The sequence below is a fragment of the Stegastes partitus genome, unplaced genomic scaffold (assembly GCF_000690725.1).
Source record: "Stegastes partitus isolate 25-593 unplaced genomic scaffold, Stegastes_partitus-1.0.2 Scaffold184, whole genome shotgun sequence".
Lineage (NCBI taxonomy): Eukaryota > Metazoa > Chordata > Actinopteri > Pomacentridae > Stegastes > Stegastes partitus.
This window is the reverse complement of record NW_007577915.1, coordinates 689,311-706,738: the sequence shown is the minus strand read 5'-3', so window position 1 is coordinate 706,738 and position 17,428 is coordinate 689,311. Positions and strand designations below refer to the sequence as shown.

At 42.6% G+C, this 17,428-nt stretch overlaps 1 protein-coding gene across 1 annotated transcript in view; it reads right to left on the bottom strand.

Moving 5' to 3' along the window:
• dntt (deoxynucleotidyltransferase, terminal) overlaps positions 1-17,428 on the bottom strand; it is a gene marked incomplete at its 3' end in the record, with an annotated part of 64,196 nt that overhangs the window by 14,144 nt on the left and 32,624 nt on the right. Inside the window, exons 5-8 of the mRNA XM_008280195.1 lie at positions 14,995-15,066; positions 14,672-14,795; positions 11,360-11,492; positions 737-839 (exon numbers count right to left, since the gene is read on the bottom strand). Of these exons, the coding sequence (XP_008278417.1) occupies positions 737-839; positions 11,360-11,492; positions 14,672-14,795; positions 14,995-15,066 (432 nt within the window). The remainder of the gene's footprint in view (positions 1-736; positions 840-11,359; positions 11,493-14,671; positions 14,796-14,994; positions 15,067-17,428) is intronic.

Sequence of the window (17,428 nt, the reverse complement as noted above, 5' to 3'; positions counted from 1 at the left end):
CACCAAAGGTCCTACTGATTGTAACACCCAAAAATATAGCTCCTATGTCGTCGTCTGTTTATTCTTTAGTGTTGTCCACAGACTTGCATCGTGGTATTTACCCTACACCCCATATTAAACTTATCCAGAATCAAGGACTTGTTTTCCCAAAAAATATTTAAACACGCTTAAAAGTAATTCCAGATACCTGTTTCCATCACTTAATTAGATGCATAGTTGCACCAAAAATAGGAAAAATCTGATTTCGAACATCATTTTGATGGACTGGGTTGACAGAATAATGTTGGTAATTGCATCAACTTAACATTATGTGTAATTTGAACTCAGATTTCTGCATTAGTTGATTAAATTCAAGTTGAGGTAATGTGATGAAATGTGCTTGATAACTTGAGTTGAGGATTTCAAGCCTCCTCCACTATCCTAACATCCATCCATCCATCCGTCTATTATCTATACACTGCTTAATCCTCACTAGGGTCGTAGAGGGGCCTTCGGAGCCTACCTGGGCAATTTCAGATGGTTATAAACACCTGTGATTGTAGATAAATAGCGAGTTCTCCTCAGTCAGTGTAGTTTGTTAGTTGAACATAATTTCATTAGGAGCTGTCATAAATCGAAATGATTGATGCAAACCGATGCGTCGAGCCAAAACATTATATTTTAGAGTAAATCCAGCAAAACAGATTTAAATCACTGCTGCCAACTAATCCTGATGTCAAAAAAAGAACACACTCACTTGTTCTTTCAGTTGATCAATGAGGCTGGTGAGCAGACGCTTCTCCTTCCCCTGCTCTGTTGTGGTCACGATGAAGTCGACGTCATGACCAAACTCTTTTCCCCTGAAGATAAAGACATAGCACGGTTACACGCTCGCCGAGTCCTGGGAATAATGAAACGAATTATCTTTTAGTCACAGCCTTTAACTGATGAAGAGGGAAGGTGGCAGACGGAGCTATTAAAAGCACAGGCCAAGCTAATGGCATTGACTTTTTTCATTATTCAAACAAGTCATTTGTCCTAAGCTGTTAAGTGTAAAAGCTCCCTTTTTGTTGCCTCAGCTGTCAGAGCTTTAACTTTTATGAGAATCATCATTTTCTACTTGGATCGGTGTCATAAAGCAGATCCATATGGAGCCTGACTGGGCTTACACAATGCATTTCCTCTGTCAGCACAACTGCAGGTAAGGGGTGTTTCACTGCTGTAAGTGATTATCAAGTGATTATCTGGCAGGAGCAGATACAAGGAAAAGCTCAGCAGATAACCACTGCCTGGGCAGAAGGTACGCACACAGACGGCATATCAAAGCTTCTGTCTGGCATCAGCACACTGAATCATTTACACAGTTTTCAAATCACCACTGTTACTCAGGACGGTAATATCTCTATCTAAGATGCAGCATAATTAACTTCTACTTATTTAACTTGTGTGAATTACTATCACATAGTTTCGGTTCAAGACATGTTTTACAGTCAGGGATCTGATGCTGTTGTCTCAGGATGTATCACAAAGCAGAGCAAAATGTAAATTCATATCATTTGTTTATCAAAATCTCATTTTGAATATCAAATAAGTATGTTGCAGTCTGTGCCACACCCAGCTCCCTGACTGAACTGTCACACTGTGCATATATTCAACCTGTAGCTGCTTGTTAACGTGCTGACTCATGTGCTAGTTTGACTGCAGTAGTTTAGAGCAGCGGTACCACAACACTGTAGTACATGTGCTGTCCATGGCTTGGGCCACAAAGAGAGAAAGGCCCAAAAACAGACAGAACCCAGTGTGCAAGAGCAGTTTATCTTTTATTTTGCATTTTTAAAAATGTCAAGAATGGAATCTTAAAGGCTGATTTGCAGATGAGCAAGTAGGCAAGTAATAGGAGCAAAACAGCAAACGGATAAAAAAAGAATAAGAACAGAGAGCATGCAGATATGTAAGATGGATGGTATAAGACACAGGTTTGCACTGGGATCAGGTGTGGGAGTCATGTGACTGGAAACAGGAAGAGAGACATGAAGTAGAGGTAGTGGTGGGCAGCGTGACGATCTTATGTTGTGGACGATCTAAATGGAATCACTAACTTAATGTTGCTACACATAAGCTTTTTATTTGAAAGTTCCACCGCTGCTAACCAGGTTGCATCATGTTTCCCACCTTCAGAGTGGCCGGGTTGCTATTGTGGTGGTCCTTAATGACATTCAGCTACGTCTCCAGTGTGTCTTTCATTCCGCATATGGACGCAAACTCCACTGCTTTGGACTGCCGCAACAGTGTTAGTAGTAGTAGCAGTAGTCTTTGTTCTGTTCTCTGGGAGACCTACTATGAGCTGGAGAGCCACTCCAACCTGCAAACTGGTTCATGTGATGTTGCAGCAAAGCAGAACAATGACCACCTTTGCCACTTGCAGCCCAAGACGGTGGAGTCGAGAGGCAGCTAAATGACATGCTCATGAGACGCACTGTGCATCTTGCAGGGATAGCTTATTTTGTAAACAGACGACAGGATGATAGACGAATAATAACATCAAGTGGAGCAACGCTGTGAAAATGGATATGAATCACCACTTTAGTCAGAACTTTCAGGAAAATACCAACCGAAATCAGTGTGATTTGTGAGTTAGCCCATTAGACTTCAGTTGAAATGACAGGCTTTGTATCTACAGCACGGATGCAAATTTTAAACAGCTGTCCTTACCAATAGTCAATCAATCAATAGTCACCTAATCATTAACATAAATGAACAGCCATTCTTCCAGCAACTACCAGTGGTTTACAACTACCGTGACTTCCCGTCACAAATGCCTTGGCTACGCCAGCCAATCAGCATAGCTTCTGTTGTTCTATCAGAATGTGAACACTGGCTGCAAACCACTGACTGCATTAGAAGTCTCCATTGCGAGCTAATCTCCCACAATGCTCTCTGATCACCAACACAAAACAGCCTGTAGTCCCTGTGTTTACCTCCTTGAGTCACTACAATATTAAACAATGACAAAACAGTAAGAGACTCCACCTAGTGGTACATCCAGGTACTACAGCTGATGAACATTACTTCATTATTATTAAGTAGTACTACAGTATTTCAGTGTTTACTGAAATGAATCAATCAACACAGAGTGGACATATACATCCAACTGTCCTTGAAAACATATTTATATTTGTGCTTTGAAGGTCATGACAGGAGCTGATTTGAGTGGCTGTTACTGAAGTGTACACCCACTCCGCCTGCTGATAATGTATTCCTCCTATAAACAATACCTGTCACGTTCCAGCAGGTTTCACATTGGTCCAAGTTGTGCCACATTTGCACATGAACCACCGTTGAACACGACCATGAGGTGCATTTTTGCTTATACCCATATTCAGAGTTAAACTTGTTGACTTAGTTGCTATTTCAAGCTTCCTTTAAAAGTCTCAGTAACTCCAGAAACACATGTGTCTGCCAGATAATGAGGACTCACCGGCTCTGTTTGTAGTCGGACGTGCTTGTTGGCATTCAAGCGAGCTGACAAGAAGATTGTGGCTTTAAAAACGTGGCAAACATATGCAACTCAGGTGAATTGGAAACCGCTCCAAAGTGTGAATACAACTGACATATGTGCCTGTGTGTAAGCCCTGTGATGGACGGACCACCTGTCCAAGTTGTTTTCTTTCGTTTCGCTGCTGACACAGGCTGCAGGATGACTCAAAACAGCAGTCAGATGGCATGATGAAAAGAAACAGTGGGCTCCTCTGATTATAGTAACCTGTTAAAACAGCCTCATATGGCAGAGTTTTCATCAGCTATGAAAGCAGCGCTGACACAAACACGCGGCAAACTGTCGGCGCCGAAGTCGTCCCTCGAATGACAGAAGCTTCCCCCTGCCATGCTGAAGTTGGCTGGTGTCTCAGCTTGGGCCTGTGCTGGCGCTACATACCAAAAGGCCAGGCATCATTTCAAACTGATCATTAGCCAGCACCCACTCACTCACTCACACACACACACAAACACACACACATGCACAAACCCTTTGATAAACAATAGGCAAAAATCCTACCGACGTAAGTGCCAGTGTCACAGCTAACAACAAAGCAAAATGACAATGAATGTTGGGGGCGATATGGCTCCAAAGACGCTTCTGCAGCCGCGAGGCTCCGTGTTTGATCCCTCCTTGCCGCCACTAACAAATGAGTGACGGCGGCGAGAGTGAGCAATATGAAAGAGACGGAGAGGGGCTGTGAATGGCTTGTGGGAAAGCTTCAAAAGGTCACTGTGGCTAATTCAGGGAGCAAGGAAGTATTAGAAAACAGCCATTAGAGCTCCACAAGGCATGATAATGTTAATGGTTAGCTTTCGTGGCAAAGAGCATGTACCCCCGTGGCATTAACGGAATGAGTGGCTGGCTTACAGGTTCACTCGGCAGATGCTTCTTAGTCACAGATATCTAATTTGCATTGTGACCTTATATTATTTATCCAGCTCTGTCTCCAGAAAATTACATTCTTATACAACTAAACTGCATTCTCAGTTTCATTTTGAGGCAGCCATGTTTTTTTTTTTTCCTGCAATATCACATTTCTAATCGACTTAACCCCGGAAGTTGGCTAAATGTGTTACAGAAGGGCTGTATTATATCATATTTTTCCCAAAAGGTACCAAGTACCTTTAGTGCTCTGACCAACCCATCCTAGGTTTTCTGACAGCAGTTTAAAGGTCAGCGTGGTGGCCCGAGTCCTCCCGTCTCCAGACTAACCCAAAAATGAGCTCAGAGGTGGAGCGGAAGCCGAGCCGAGGTGGGCCATGCGAGCGTCTTTGGGCCACGGACTGTCCTGTGATAGCACCCAGCTGTCACTCAAAGCAGCCATGCATAATGCACAATTTGAAGCACAGTTGAAATGGGTGAGTTATATAAAAATTCATCCCCCTCCTCCCCAGAGTTGCATTGTGGTGAATTTCTAATCCGACCACCACACTCACTGTGCGACTCTAACAGCAAATAATTAGAACACCTTTGAGAAAACACAGACCAGGGCAGAGCTGGTGATCGTCCCTCCATATGTGGATTTATTGAACACTGCACAGAGAGTATAGAAACCCGAGCTGGTGAAGTTTTCACAAGAAGCCTTAACTTAAACAGGAGTCTTTACTCTCCCCAAAGTATCATTATCACCAGATTCTCACCTCCTGCCATGAACTGCATCACCACATTGTGTGTGATCATCCTCACAGGCGTCTACTGACATGTGAACCCCATACAATCCTTGTTTTCAGTACATCTTGTGATTTGAATGATGAAGTCTGCAGAATGGCTCCTATTTAGACTTCATATAGAGACCATCTATTTCATGAACCACGAGCTCTAACTGACCCTTATGGCCTTTTTCTTATCTACGTATATCATCAGTGCATTTTATTAGTGTTGTTTTTTTTAAATTTTCCTAAATAATTACTTTATGTGTTTTAACTTCTTTAACTGTATATTTCAGCATATATAATAAATATATGTAAACACATCATGAGAACAACCTTCCTGAACCCACGCTTGATTATGATTTCCAACAGTGTTGCTGGAACTGTTTAGTTTTATTTCTACCAGACTGTGAAGACGCTTATTTCAGCTGTAAAGTTGGACATTTTAATATGGAGGTCAGCGGGGATTGACTTACTTTTGGAGCCAGCTTCTAGTGGCTATTTGAGGAACTGCAGTTTTTGCATAAACCTGAACAACAGTAAGTGAAAACTAACAGCAGGTAAAATGGAAACTCAAGTCTGAGCATAATGAACCAATGGGACTGTGGTCTAGTCTTCTGGGTGAAAGTCTTGTTGAGGGCTTGTGCCTTCACCTCCTAACACAGACTATGTGGCTCCTTGAAAGCATCTCTAACTACTTCATAGGTTCACCTTCCGTGGAGAAAAAAAAACTACCAGAACATAAATGAAGTGCAGTTTCACTGCAAAGGAATGTCATTTTAGTTAGACATAGTAGTAATATCTTGCCTTTAAACTTCTAGCAGATGTGGAAGAACTCTCTTTTGTGTTTATACTCTGTGATATGTTGACACTTCTACACTGGGTTGACTGGAAGGACACAGCTATTTGAGAATGCATCGCGGATTTCATCTGCTGAATGAGCAACTTTCCTCCGATCCTTCCAACACTCCTAATTGGCAAAGCTGAGATTCCACCACACTTCCAGCTTGTACAGTGCGCCCAAGTTGTTTAGTGAATCTCAGTGCTAGCCTTTGCTGTGCTGGCAAAACTCACTCGAGTGCACTGCATAAATGTGTGCCATGAATAGCAAAAAACCAAAGCGGGAGGGAGACACAGAGATCATCAGCATAAATTTAGCTTACCTCCAGTCAGAGCTTAAGACAACCTGATCTTATCAAAGCGCGGTTGGGTGTGTGAGTAAAAGGCTAACATGGGAATTGGTGGTTATCTGAGGAGAAGACAGTGTGGTATTACACTTCCCAGCTCCTTCCCATTTGCACTGAGGCATTAGCATGTGTCAGGTCAGCGCGGACACCTCCACTAATTCAACCTCAGTCAGCGGAAAAGCAGATGACAGCACGAGAGGCGCATTCTCTCCAGCAAAGAGGGTGTTTTTCTTCCTCCTCTCCTCCGCCTCTGATGGTGCCCCTTCAGAACACTGTTTTTATTCAGCATTAACCATCCACTCCTGCTCAGCGGGAGACATGGCTGTGAAGATTTGGCTGCAAATATTAGCTCTGATGGGCCGTCAACACGCTGCGCAACACCGACCGGCGCCGTGTTTCTTTAAGTTAAACGCAACACAGAGCAGAGTTGTAGATCTATAAACACCTTATGTGAATTTAGCCGGTCTACTCTTTTATTGCGTGAGAGAAAATGCTAAATTATTAAGTGTTACTGCACAAAGCCTATAAAATATACATGGTTATTTACAAATTTGTGGGGAGGACAAGGCGACATGTATGAATAATACAGATGTGGGAAGTGTTGCTGCTGCTGGAAATTTCACAGAACGCAGTCATCTGCAGGAAGGAGAGAGTTCAGCCTCGCTTAAAAGCACCTGGTCAGGGAAAAGAAACGGCTTCGGTTGGAGCAATGCATCATTTCACCTTGTATCACCCTTCCTATCTGAATTTCATGCCAAGCGCAGGAAAGCAAGGTGATAATGAGGAAGATATTACATGAAAAGAAGAAAAAAAGCAGCGTGTGTGTGTGTGTGTGTGAACTATACGTCGTGATCAGGCGGTTTGTTTTTGCTGTTTCTATCTGTGAGCTGATAATAGAGTTGGTTTGAAAAATCATGACACCCTGAACCAAACTGATAAGGAATACTTATCTCAGCTGTTGTTCAAGGGAAACAATGCAGCGGGACTCAGCTGCTGCTCCGGCAGACTCCACTGGCCCCCTCATCAGTGTCACTCCCAGTCACATTCCAGACAATCTGATGTTAAATAAGATCCGCAGCGGGGATTTGCCGGCTTCACACCAAAATAAATACAGTTCTCCGCTGACACGGCGTGCGTCTTTCGCACGCGGTGGTGGTAGAAGCAGTATTTTCGAGCTTAATCTATTTTTAATCCTACCCCCCCAACAAAACCGCCTTAAGACTTGTCACCCGCCTTCCACAGCTGTCCTTTCAATGAGGCTAATGTCAGTGGCATCAACAAATCCTCGCCATGCTGTTTCCCTCTGAAGTGGTTGACAGCTTGAGTTTACTGGAGCACGGCGCTTATTTTGTGAAACTTTTCGGGAGTTATCGTTTTGTGTATCTTACCCCGAGATGAAAGCTTCGCCGGAGCCGAGTGTATCTATTTAAGGAGGGATATTGTATATGTGTATTTCCATTTCTGACAAGGGGCCATCGGCTGGAAAGATGAAGCTAATGAGAGACTCGACATCACGCTGCAAATTATAGGTAATTAAATCGAGCCTTGACAGGACTTTAGGAGGGAACATTTTTCAAATATGTCACACTGAATAAAATTAGTGGATTATTAGTGGTGCTGCTGGCATCTTAAAGAGCATTTGAACTTTTTTTTTAATGTATTAGCCCTCATATCGCCTCCCGCTACGTTTAAACCATGTCTGGAGAATCTGTTTTTCAACAAGATAAAGGTAAATTACTTACTTACTAACTGATAATGTACAAGTCATCGTTCTTCAATTAAAGCTCGGCGTGATTCCAATTAGGACTCACGTAATACTCCCCAAGTCTGCACCAAATATGAGATGAAGTAAATGTGTGCTTCATCTCCCCGAGTTTGAAGCCATAAAAGCTCTCTCGCAGGCCCCTTTACACTTTGCAGCAGACTCCTGGCCCATAAATCTCGAGCTGTTCCTCCCCTTCATTCTTGATGTTAACTATCCATGATGCTCTAATCACTTTCCTCATCTCTCTTACCACATTTTCCCCTTGAGGAGCAGTTATTTACATAATCAGATATCATTCCAGCTGCCATTTATCCTTTTGAAGATTAGAGATATTGGATTTTTTTTTTTTCCTTGTGCTGTTTGATACCATCTTTACTTAGGAATGTTGTGAACCTATAACCACGGAGACAAATTAAATATACACACCGCGGTCCAGGCTTTTACAGAGAGGCTGTGGAACTTCTGAGGGGAGAAATAACACAATTTTCCACTTACAAATGAAGTTTAAGCAGTAAAACAGACTTTTCAATAAACTGTGGGATTTTACTGCTGCATCCGTAGGGCCATAGACCGTATAGATTAGAAAGACATAGCAACCGTGACGTCGCCCGTTGGTTTGCGGACTACCACTTTGGAGGATCAGTTTGACATTTGGTTGCTGTCATCTTGGTCTAGATATAACAAGCAAGAGGTGGATTTCATACTACACATGGTGATAGAGTAGCAACTGTCAATCACTATGTATCCTCAGCCTGAAACATACCCTGCTTTATCATCTATTTTAATCTAAATTGGACCATAATTTACAAAGCAAACACAATGATGTGTTGAAGGAGATGTGGAAGAAGCAACTGAGACCATAAACTGATGAGGAAGATGTTTACTGAGGTAGCAAATTAAGTGAGAAGTAGTGCCATTTTCTCAGAGACTTAAATGCAATCAGATTTCTTTTTGCCCCCTGCTGGCTATTAGAAAGAATGCACCCAAGCCACTTCCCCATTGGCTCAGAACAGGAGGACACGTCTATCTTTTATAGACAGCCTTCGTTTATAGCTAATGTTAACCATCCATCCATCCATTATCTATACACCGCTTTATCCTCATTGGGGTCACGGGGGGCTGGAGTCTATCCCAGCTGACTTAGGGTGAAGGCAGGGGACACCCTGGACAGGTCACCAGTCTATCACAGGGCTACACTTAGAGACAGACAACCAAGCACACTCACATTCACACCTACGGACAATTTAGAATCACCAATTAACCTCAACATGTTTTTAGACCTTGTGGGAGGAAGCTGGAGAACCCGGAGAGAACCCACGCTGCACGGGGAGAACATGCAAACTCCACGCAGAAAGATCCCGGGTGTTCTCACTAATATTGACCAACATGAGGGAATTTTGCAGCTGTGTAATGCACATTATATGAAGTCTTTTTATCTCAGGTAGTGTTGGACAGTAAAGTTTATTGTGAGTTTAATTAATTGATATTAGTTGGCAGACTAGTAGCTAAATTTTAACGAAGCGCAGGGAATGGAGATAAGAGAAGGTGGTTAGTTTCTGAGGAGAAATGCGACCCCTAGAAACTCCACAGTTGTTGTATTTTTATGTCCCACCCTGTCTCCTGCCTCCTCACATAAACTCCTTTCACCTGGAGGCCTTTTCTACTATGTTCTACGATTCAGGTAGAAAATACGTTTCTTTAATGCAGTTTATTTGCATAGGAAAGAGACACGGTTAAAAGAGCTGCCAGATAATGCAAATGAAGTATTCGGTAATGTAACGAATTGCTTTTGTGATTGAGTAATTAGTAAAGTAATAGTTTTTTTTTATTATTATTTGTAGTACGAAAAGAGTAATTAATTACATTTTCTATACACATACATTCACAGCGTGGTTAGTATTAGTCAGTGTGGAGACTAAAATAAACTGATTTTTCAGTGTGCTGTTAATGGACACTATTATTCAACAATCCAATGCTCAAAGGACATGCTCACAGCTGGAAGAATCCAAATGAATGGATGGTGGTTAAACAGCTCCAGGTAACAAAAATAGACTTTTGTAAAAACACAGCTGCCTCTTTGTTACGTTTTACGAGCGGTGTCATTCCAAAAGTTGCAGTTGGCGACGGGTGCAGCAAATATTTGCTTTCAGTACAGTGAAGTCTGTTGATTTCTTAAACACTTAGTGCAAAAACAGCACACTATAAATATACAATCTGTATATATCAGTATATAACACAGACCAGAACTATCGACTTGTGCGTGTAGTATGTGGAATGAGGACAAAGCTTATGACCTTCTTTGCTTGTGCTGTGTTTTTCTGAGCGTTTTCGTTGCCAAACTGTTGTTTCGTGTTATCTCATAATTGTCTCTTGTAGCCGCAGCGGTTGTTGTTTCGCAACATACTTGGTCTCATTTAAAAGTCAGTAGATGGTAATTTTCTACTAAACTTTGACAGATATGTTCGGATATACAGAAAACTTTCAAAAGGTTTTTTTTTTTTAAAGAAAAAGGAGAATCCTGGTAGCATTTAATGTTTGCAGCCCAGACACTACTAAAGACCATCAGCTAAGCTGTGGCAGTTCTGTCACCCCTGTTGAGAGGCAAGCGCCTGTCCTTACTGCCAGACTGCTTTTGAATTATTTACCTCACACGCCACTGGTTATGGCTGGATTTTTACAACACGACCGAGCGAAGTGCTCCACGCTTACTCAGGCACAAAGCGCTGCACATAAAAAAAGAGGAGCACAAAGAGGTGGCGACGGAGGGAGGCGCCGGCTGTGAGCAAATAGTTGCACTCAGCAGGTAGCTTTACAAGAGCACTCACCATGCAGTCTGAGATTGACAACGTAATGCGTTTGAGCATCTTAATGTAAATGCAAAACATGATTGACTATTAAGTATTTTCTTTTACAGGGAAGAACAAAGGAGTGAGACAGGGCGATAAATGTCAAATTAATCCATTTTATCCAACAATTCTTTAAAAAAAACAACCTGCGAGATGGAGCAGCTGCAGTGCTGCTGCCTCACACTCAGTCTGTGACCTCTATGCTCTGACAGTAGTTAATAATAAGAACCAGCCACGTGGGAATCAAGCAGACCTCCTGAGACTTCCCTGATGTCTTTGTATCTCCCTGTGCATAACAAATTTGAACTTAACAACAGCGGGAAAGAAAACAAAAGGAAGTGCTGTTCTATTTCATTTACAATATGAACGCTGAAGGGAGGAGGCATGTCTTGTACCTGCGAAAGCCACCTGTCAGTGCCAGTACGGCGTCCGGTGTGATCGCACGGACAGCTTCGTCAATAATGTTCCCCAGGGCCTGGGCCTCCGCTTTACTGACAGCCCTGGAGATGTCTCCATAATGCAGGAAACCTGCAGGGAAAAGACCACGTGGTTATTAGTGTGGGAACCAGCCATCAATCACAGCCATTTGCTCTGGGGAAGTGGAGAGTCGGAGTGAATTAAAAGTAAGGTAAAAATGTGATATGTTCTGCAGGCTGACGGAAGGCGACTGCCGGTGTACGCCTGCCGCAAACACGAGACGATCACGGTCGCTGTAGAAAAAGATAAATGATGTTTGATGGATTGATGGGTATCTTTTGATGTCTCACTTTGAATTTCCTCCTCGCTTTGTGCTACAGAAAAAGTATAAACTCAGAGCTGCGTCGCCAATTAATTACAAAGCCTTTAATGATATTTCTGTCTGGACGGCGGTAAAAATTAATGGGATAATTCATGTTTCTGCTCTTTTAAGATTTACAGAACACAGCGGAGAGATCAGGGTTCAAACACATTTTCCATGTCAAAAACTCACATTATTTCTCTGCACGGAGCGGAGACTGCAGTGTTCCGCATGATGGATTATGACCAGTGTGATGAAGATGTCTGTCAGCGTAATACATTATGGGATGGAGTCTCAAGCTAAATGGGAGCTTGCGAGCAGTGCAATATAATGTTTTGAAATCCCGCCTCGTGCACGGCTACACTGTGTGCATCCAGAAACATCCCGAGCAGCAGAAGAAATGATGCACATAAATGAAAGGTTACAAACCAGGATTTCATTTAACCGCCATGTTCTCTATGGGAGTCCCAGCTGTTGTTATCTGCATGTCTGGTTGCTCCTGTCTCGCTGCATTTCTGTTCTCTCAGCTTTTCAGATTTGAGAGTACGAGAATCATCAATGCAAATGTTTTCTCTAAGCGAGAACCGTGTACACTCCTCTTCCCTCTGTTTTTTTTTTCTTTTTAAGTGTAGGATGCTGTAAAGGCTCCAGGGATGGTGATGCCAGAGTAACAGCAGGTCCAGAATGAAATATCTCATCACCTGTTGCTTTGTGCATTCACAACTTCCAACACATGACGCCTACTGGTTTTCTTTTAGCACCACCAACAGGTTAACATATGTGTGTGTGTCTGGAATTACGTGCAGATTATTTACAGTCCAGCGAGCTCTAATGATGCCCTCACTTTTTCACTGAGTCGTGATTTTACACTTTGGGCTTTTTGGTTTATGACCAAATGTCTTTAAAATTAATGACATCCTTATGAGCCTCAGCTGACCTAAACTCCCACTCTGCTGACTGAGACATCCATCACATCTCTACTTTAGAAGCTCGTCTGACTAAATAAACAATAAATCTAAGGTGATCGAAGGTGGTTTCACAGAGAGGTGATGGAGGTGAGTCGTGGCTGAACATGAACACGTATTACAGGGGATTTGGATTTGTGCACATCAAGAAAGTCTAGCACATGTTAGTTAGCAACTGCTTGCATGACAACACACTAAATTAAAATAACAACAGTGGGAAAGACTGATTAACCAAACTGCAAAAAGGACAAACAGCACCATCATCTATCAGGGGTGTCCTCGAGGGCTGCAATCCTGCATGTTTTAGATGTTTCCTTCTTCCAACACACCTGATTCAAATGATCAGCTCATCATCAAGTTTTGCAGAAGCCTGATAACGATCCTGATCATTTGAATCAGGTGTGTTGGAAGAGGGAAACATCTAAAACATGCAGGATTGCGGCCCTCGAGGACCAGGATTGGACACCCCTGACTTCTGCTTTGAGCTGGATGTTCTCACAACGTAAGGCTAATTGATGCTTTTTACTTCTCCGTGTCCACAAGGATTTGCATGACCCAAATTTCATCCTTCACTCAAGACTGCACAGTGTCCACACTGCAAAAGTGTAATTGAAGGAGTCACTGCTGGACTTTAGAGGTCCTTTGATTTGTAAATGCTTTCCATCGACGGTGACCAAACACAGTTGAAAATTCTCTAACAACCCTGTGCTGCGTCTGTCAGCTCTCCTCAGCACACCTCCATCATAGTCACACTAACGCGGTGTTACAGCCCAGCCTCTAACTAGCTATTAAACTCAATATAAACGGCAGTCTTTCAGAAACATCCACAGGAGCACGATGCAATTTCCTGTATAGCTCTCACGCCATTATAGTGTGAATAGAAACACTTACTGTATGCTTTCAAGGTCCACATTTAGTTCTAAACCAACCTATTGGACTTCCTGTGAGGGTGCTTGGAGGTATACATGTACCTCCAGTAGTTTGGTTTGGATTGGCACCACCACAAGCTTGATATTTGCGGTGGTGCCAATCCGTGTCGTAACTAACTAGCTGCTGAGATATTTCACAGAATAAGAGAAGCATTTGACTTGCTAATGTTGCAGCAGGAAGAGGGGAAAAATGGTTCATTAAAGCTCGATTAAACCTCTGGAGAGCATGAATGTTTGTACAAAAGTTCACGGTAATTCAATAGTTCAAGACACACTGCCGCCCGTAGATGTGTGTTTCTGGCACGGCTTAAAATGTAGACTGTACCACTGTACCACGACCGCTAGAGATTAAACACTGCTTCAGAAAATGAATTTTGGAGCTCTGCTTTTTATCTTTTTAACAGTTTCTTCACACCAGGAATCACAGTCTGACAGAGCTGCTAGCGAGGACTCTTCAAAGATTTTTTTTTTAGCACCAAATTGCTTTTCTCTCGTTCTGTAAACAATCCCCAATTCTTTATCCAAACTCAAACTAAACAACAAAAGCAATGAGGAATAAATCCCAACATAAATATGAAGCAAAGTGTAACGTATCAAACAGATTACACCTCTCCCACTGCGAGTTTGAAACCTCTGGTGGCCTTTGCTTTGACGGCCCACTCTGCTCCGATGATTGATGAGAACTTGTACGCATTCAGAAACGAGTCGTCTCTCCACAAGCTTTATTCATTGATTTTTTTTGTGTTTTTAAAAACACCCCTGCTGCCTTTTCCATTGTGATTTTTAGAGTAAACTCCCTGCTGGTCGTGTCTCCGCTCACTTTAGAGAAAACACATTAAACCTCGAGCTTCACATTAGGAGCCTCCTCTGAGACCAGAAAGCACAAAACAAGTCCCAGATGACATGCGGGCCCCTCCTGCTAGACAAATTTAACTATTAGGTCTTTAAAATCTTTCTTGGAAGCAAACCCGAGTTGGAATTTTCAGTGTGTAATTTGTGAAGTGGCAGAGTGAAGATGGTGAGATGTTGATGTACCACTTTGTTGCATCCGGTTGAGCTGAATGCTGGGCTCCGCCAGAATGTCGCTGAATGAGCGCAGCCCTCTGCGGTACCACTTCTCCCCCGTCTTAGGTCCAACCCCAAACACACTTGTGAACAGCTGGCAGGAAAAGAGGTAAGGACGTAATCAAGAAGACATGCTCCGAAAATGACAGGCTCTTCTCAGAAGGGTTTTAGCATTCAACGCCGAGGAGAAGAGCTCCGCGTCCTTAAGAGATGGCAAAATGCAAATGGTTTCTCACAGCGGGTTCTCCACAGTTGGGCAAAGCAGAAGAACGTTGTTTTTTTCATCCACTGACCTTTAGTGTTTGATACCTTTCATCAGAGAGGACTTTCTCGACTTCAAACGAACGGCCATATTGAAGGATCTCCTGCAAAAAAAAAAAAAAACATAAAAGTAGAGGATATGATTAAGGAAAGCGCCGCCTGTGTCAGCATCGACATGTTTTTCGGTTCCATCAGGCATTAACGAGGAGCCCCCAAATTGCTGCTCATTTGAAAAACATATCCTCTTAAATCAGGTGTCCTCATTTCCCTTTTCTTTGCTTTTCTTTTCGCGAAATAACGACTCTGTTGTTGTGAAACCTGGGATTAATGCCGCTTTTATGGCGTTCATAAAAAGCCCGAGATGATGTTTTCCCCCAGCTTCTATTGTTTGCTCTGGAACAACTTTCTTCCGCTTTTAATTGTCTTAGCGCTCTCAGCAGAGCACTACTAATTTGCTGGTCACATTTTAAGTGTTTTCATTATGCGAAGGCGTAAAAAAATCAGGTAGCAGTTATCTAGTTAATATCAGCCGTATTCTGTGGGGACGTTGTTTAAAAAAAATAAAAGAAGGAGCCTGGATGTTCCTGGTTTACAATAGGTGTGCATTTTAAGTCCGTGCATGAAGGATGACAGCTAGCATCAATGAACCAGTGAACCCGAGATCCGGACTGTGAGTACAGTGCAGTTTGAAGCAGCCTTCACTGCTCAATGATGCATCCACCCGTCCACCTCTGCTTTTCAGCCCTCCAGCTAAGGCCAACCTCAAACGCAAGGATAATGCTTCAACACACTCGCTGCTCTGGGAAAGACACACACTTCCTCACATGCACAGCGCCTCTGCCTCCCTTTCACACACACACACACACACACACAGAAAACACATACTGACTATTCATCCCCAACTCTGCCTCGGTGCTCCCAGACTTTCATGTCACTGGGTTTATATCTTTTCCCCCACTTTGGATGTTCAGTCAGCGGCGAGCAGTTCAGTCGCTGCTGACAGAGTGTCACTCCGATGTTCGCCGGCACATCAAGCGTTTTGTTTTTACTCTGTTTGGTTTCACTTTGTTTTTCGTGTCATGTCATTTTCTTGTTTTGAGCGGCGATCTGTTCAAAGAGACAACCTAGCGAAAGGAAGGCGTGCGTCTGAGTCGTGTAAGAACAACAAGGAGGAGAGGTCACTGGCAGGCAGTCTAATTTAGTCTCCCCGAGACGTTTATGTTACTTTGTTTAATGAATCTGCCTCTGCGCTGACAGATTTGACAGATTTTGAAACTTGCTCTGCGCGTATGTTGGGTTTAACATGTCAGAGAGTCGGATTGCGGAGCTCACCTTGTTATCCTACAGGGACCCGGCGCTCTCTCCCAGCAAACATTTCTCGACACTTTCCCTGACAGCCTGCCATGATTTCTGCCCCGAGATCGACTGTAGGTGAGAGGATGAAGTGACCCAATACGGCTTTTTTTATTTATTTATTTTTTTAACTCAAAGATGAAATAAATGCGTCTGATGTCTGTCAGTGTGTGCTGCAGGTGTGTAGCCGAGCAAGTTTTGTTAGTGTGTCTGTCTACTCCAAAACTATTTTTTTATATATTTTTGAAAGATTGGAGTCAACATTGAATTTTTTTTTTTTCAACCTTCAATATCTGACAGCAAATGTGTTCTGCAAGATGAAATTCCACTTTGGCATCTTCTCCAGTATTTGTGCAGGTGGCTACAGATTCAGCTGCAGTCTTCTTGAAAAAAATAATAATCATTTAAAGGAGCTCTGCATATGCAATTCAATTAGTCTTTGACTAAAAAGAAAAAATCTAATCTTGGTTTATCAAGCTCCAGACATATCAGAACTGTTTCTTCCAACACACCTAAACAAACAGTCTCAGTATAGACCTGTGGTCCAACGTTTATTATTTGAAGGATAGTGTTGGTCCATGTTTTTCATGTTCAAGTATCAGAAAACCACTACAAATATGTTTGTGTATGTTTTAATATGCTCATTTAAAGACCCCTTGCAGTAAAAAAAAAAAAAAAATGAGGGCTGGGACTTGAACACGTTAGTTACAATTAATTATTACAGGGGGAAAAAATGATACATAAAATTTTAAAAAAATTAAAAACGCATTTAATTGCACCGTTCTCAGTTCCCTAATTTCTGGCAAACACACTCCAGCCCAGTAGGTGGCAGTAATGCACTTAAAGTTCTTAAAGTTTGGTGAACAGTGATGGAACTGAGACCACGTTGCTTGGCTTGTTGGAAAGTTTATTCTCTTATTAATGCCTAATGATGAGTATCCACGGGGCGGTTTCACCAAAATTTGACGAATTTGCATAAAGTTGAACTCTACTTTATGCGACGCTACTCCTCATAGCTTGAAACTCCCTCCAGAACACGACGGGGACGTTTCACTACACGATGAATGGAAGCAAAAAACTGACGGATCCTGTGGACACGCAGCATCTCGGATC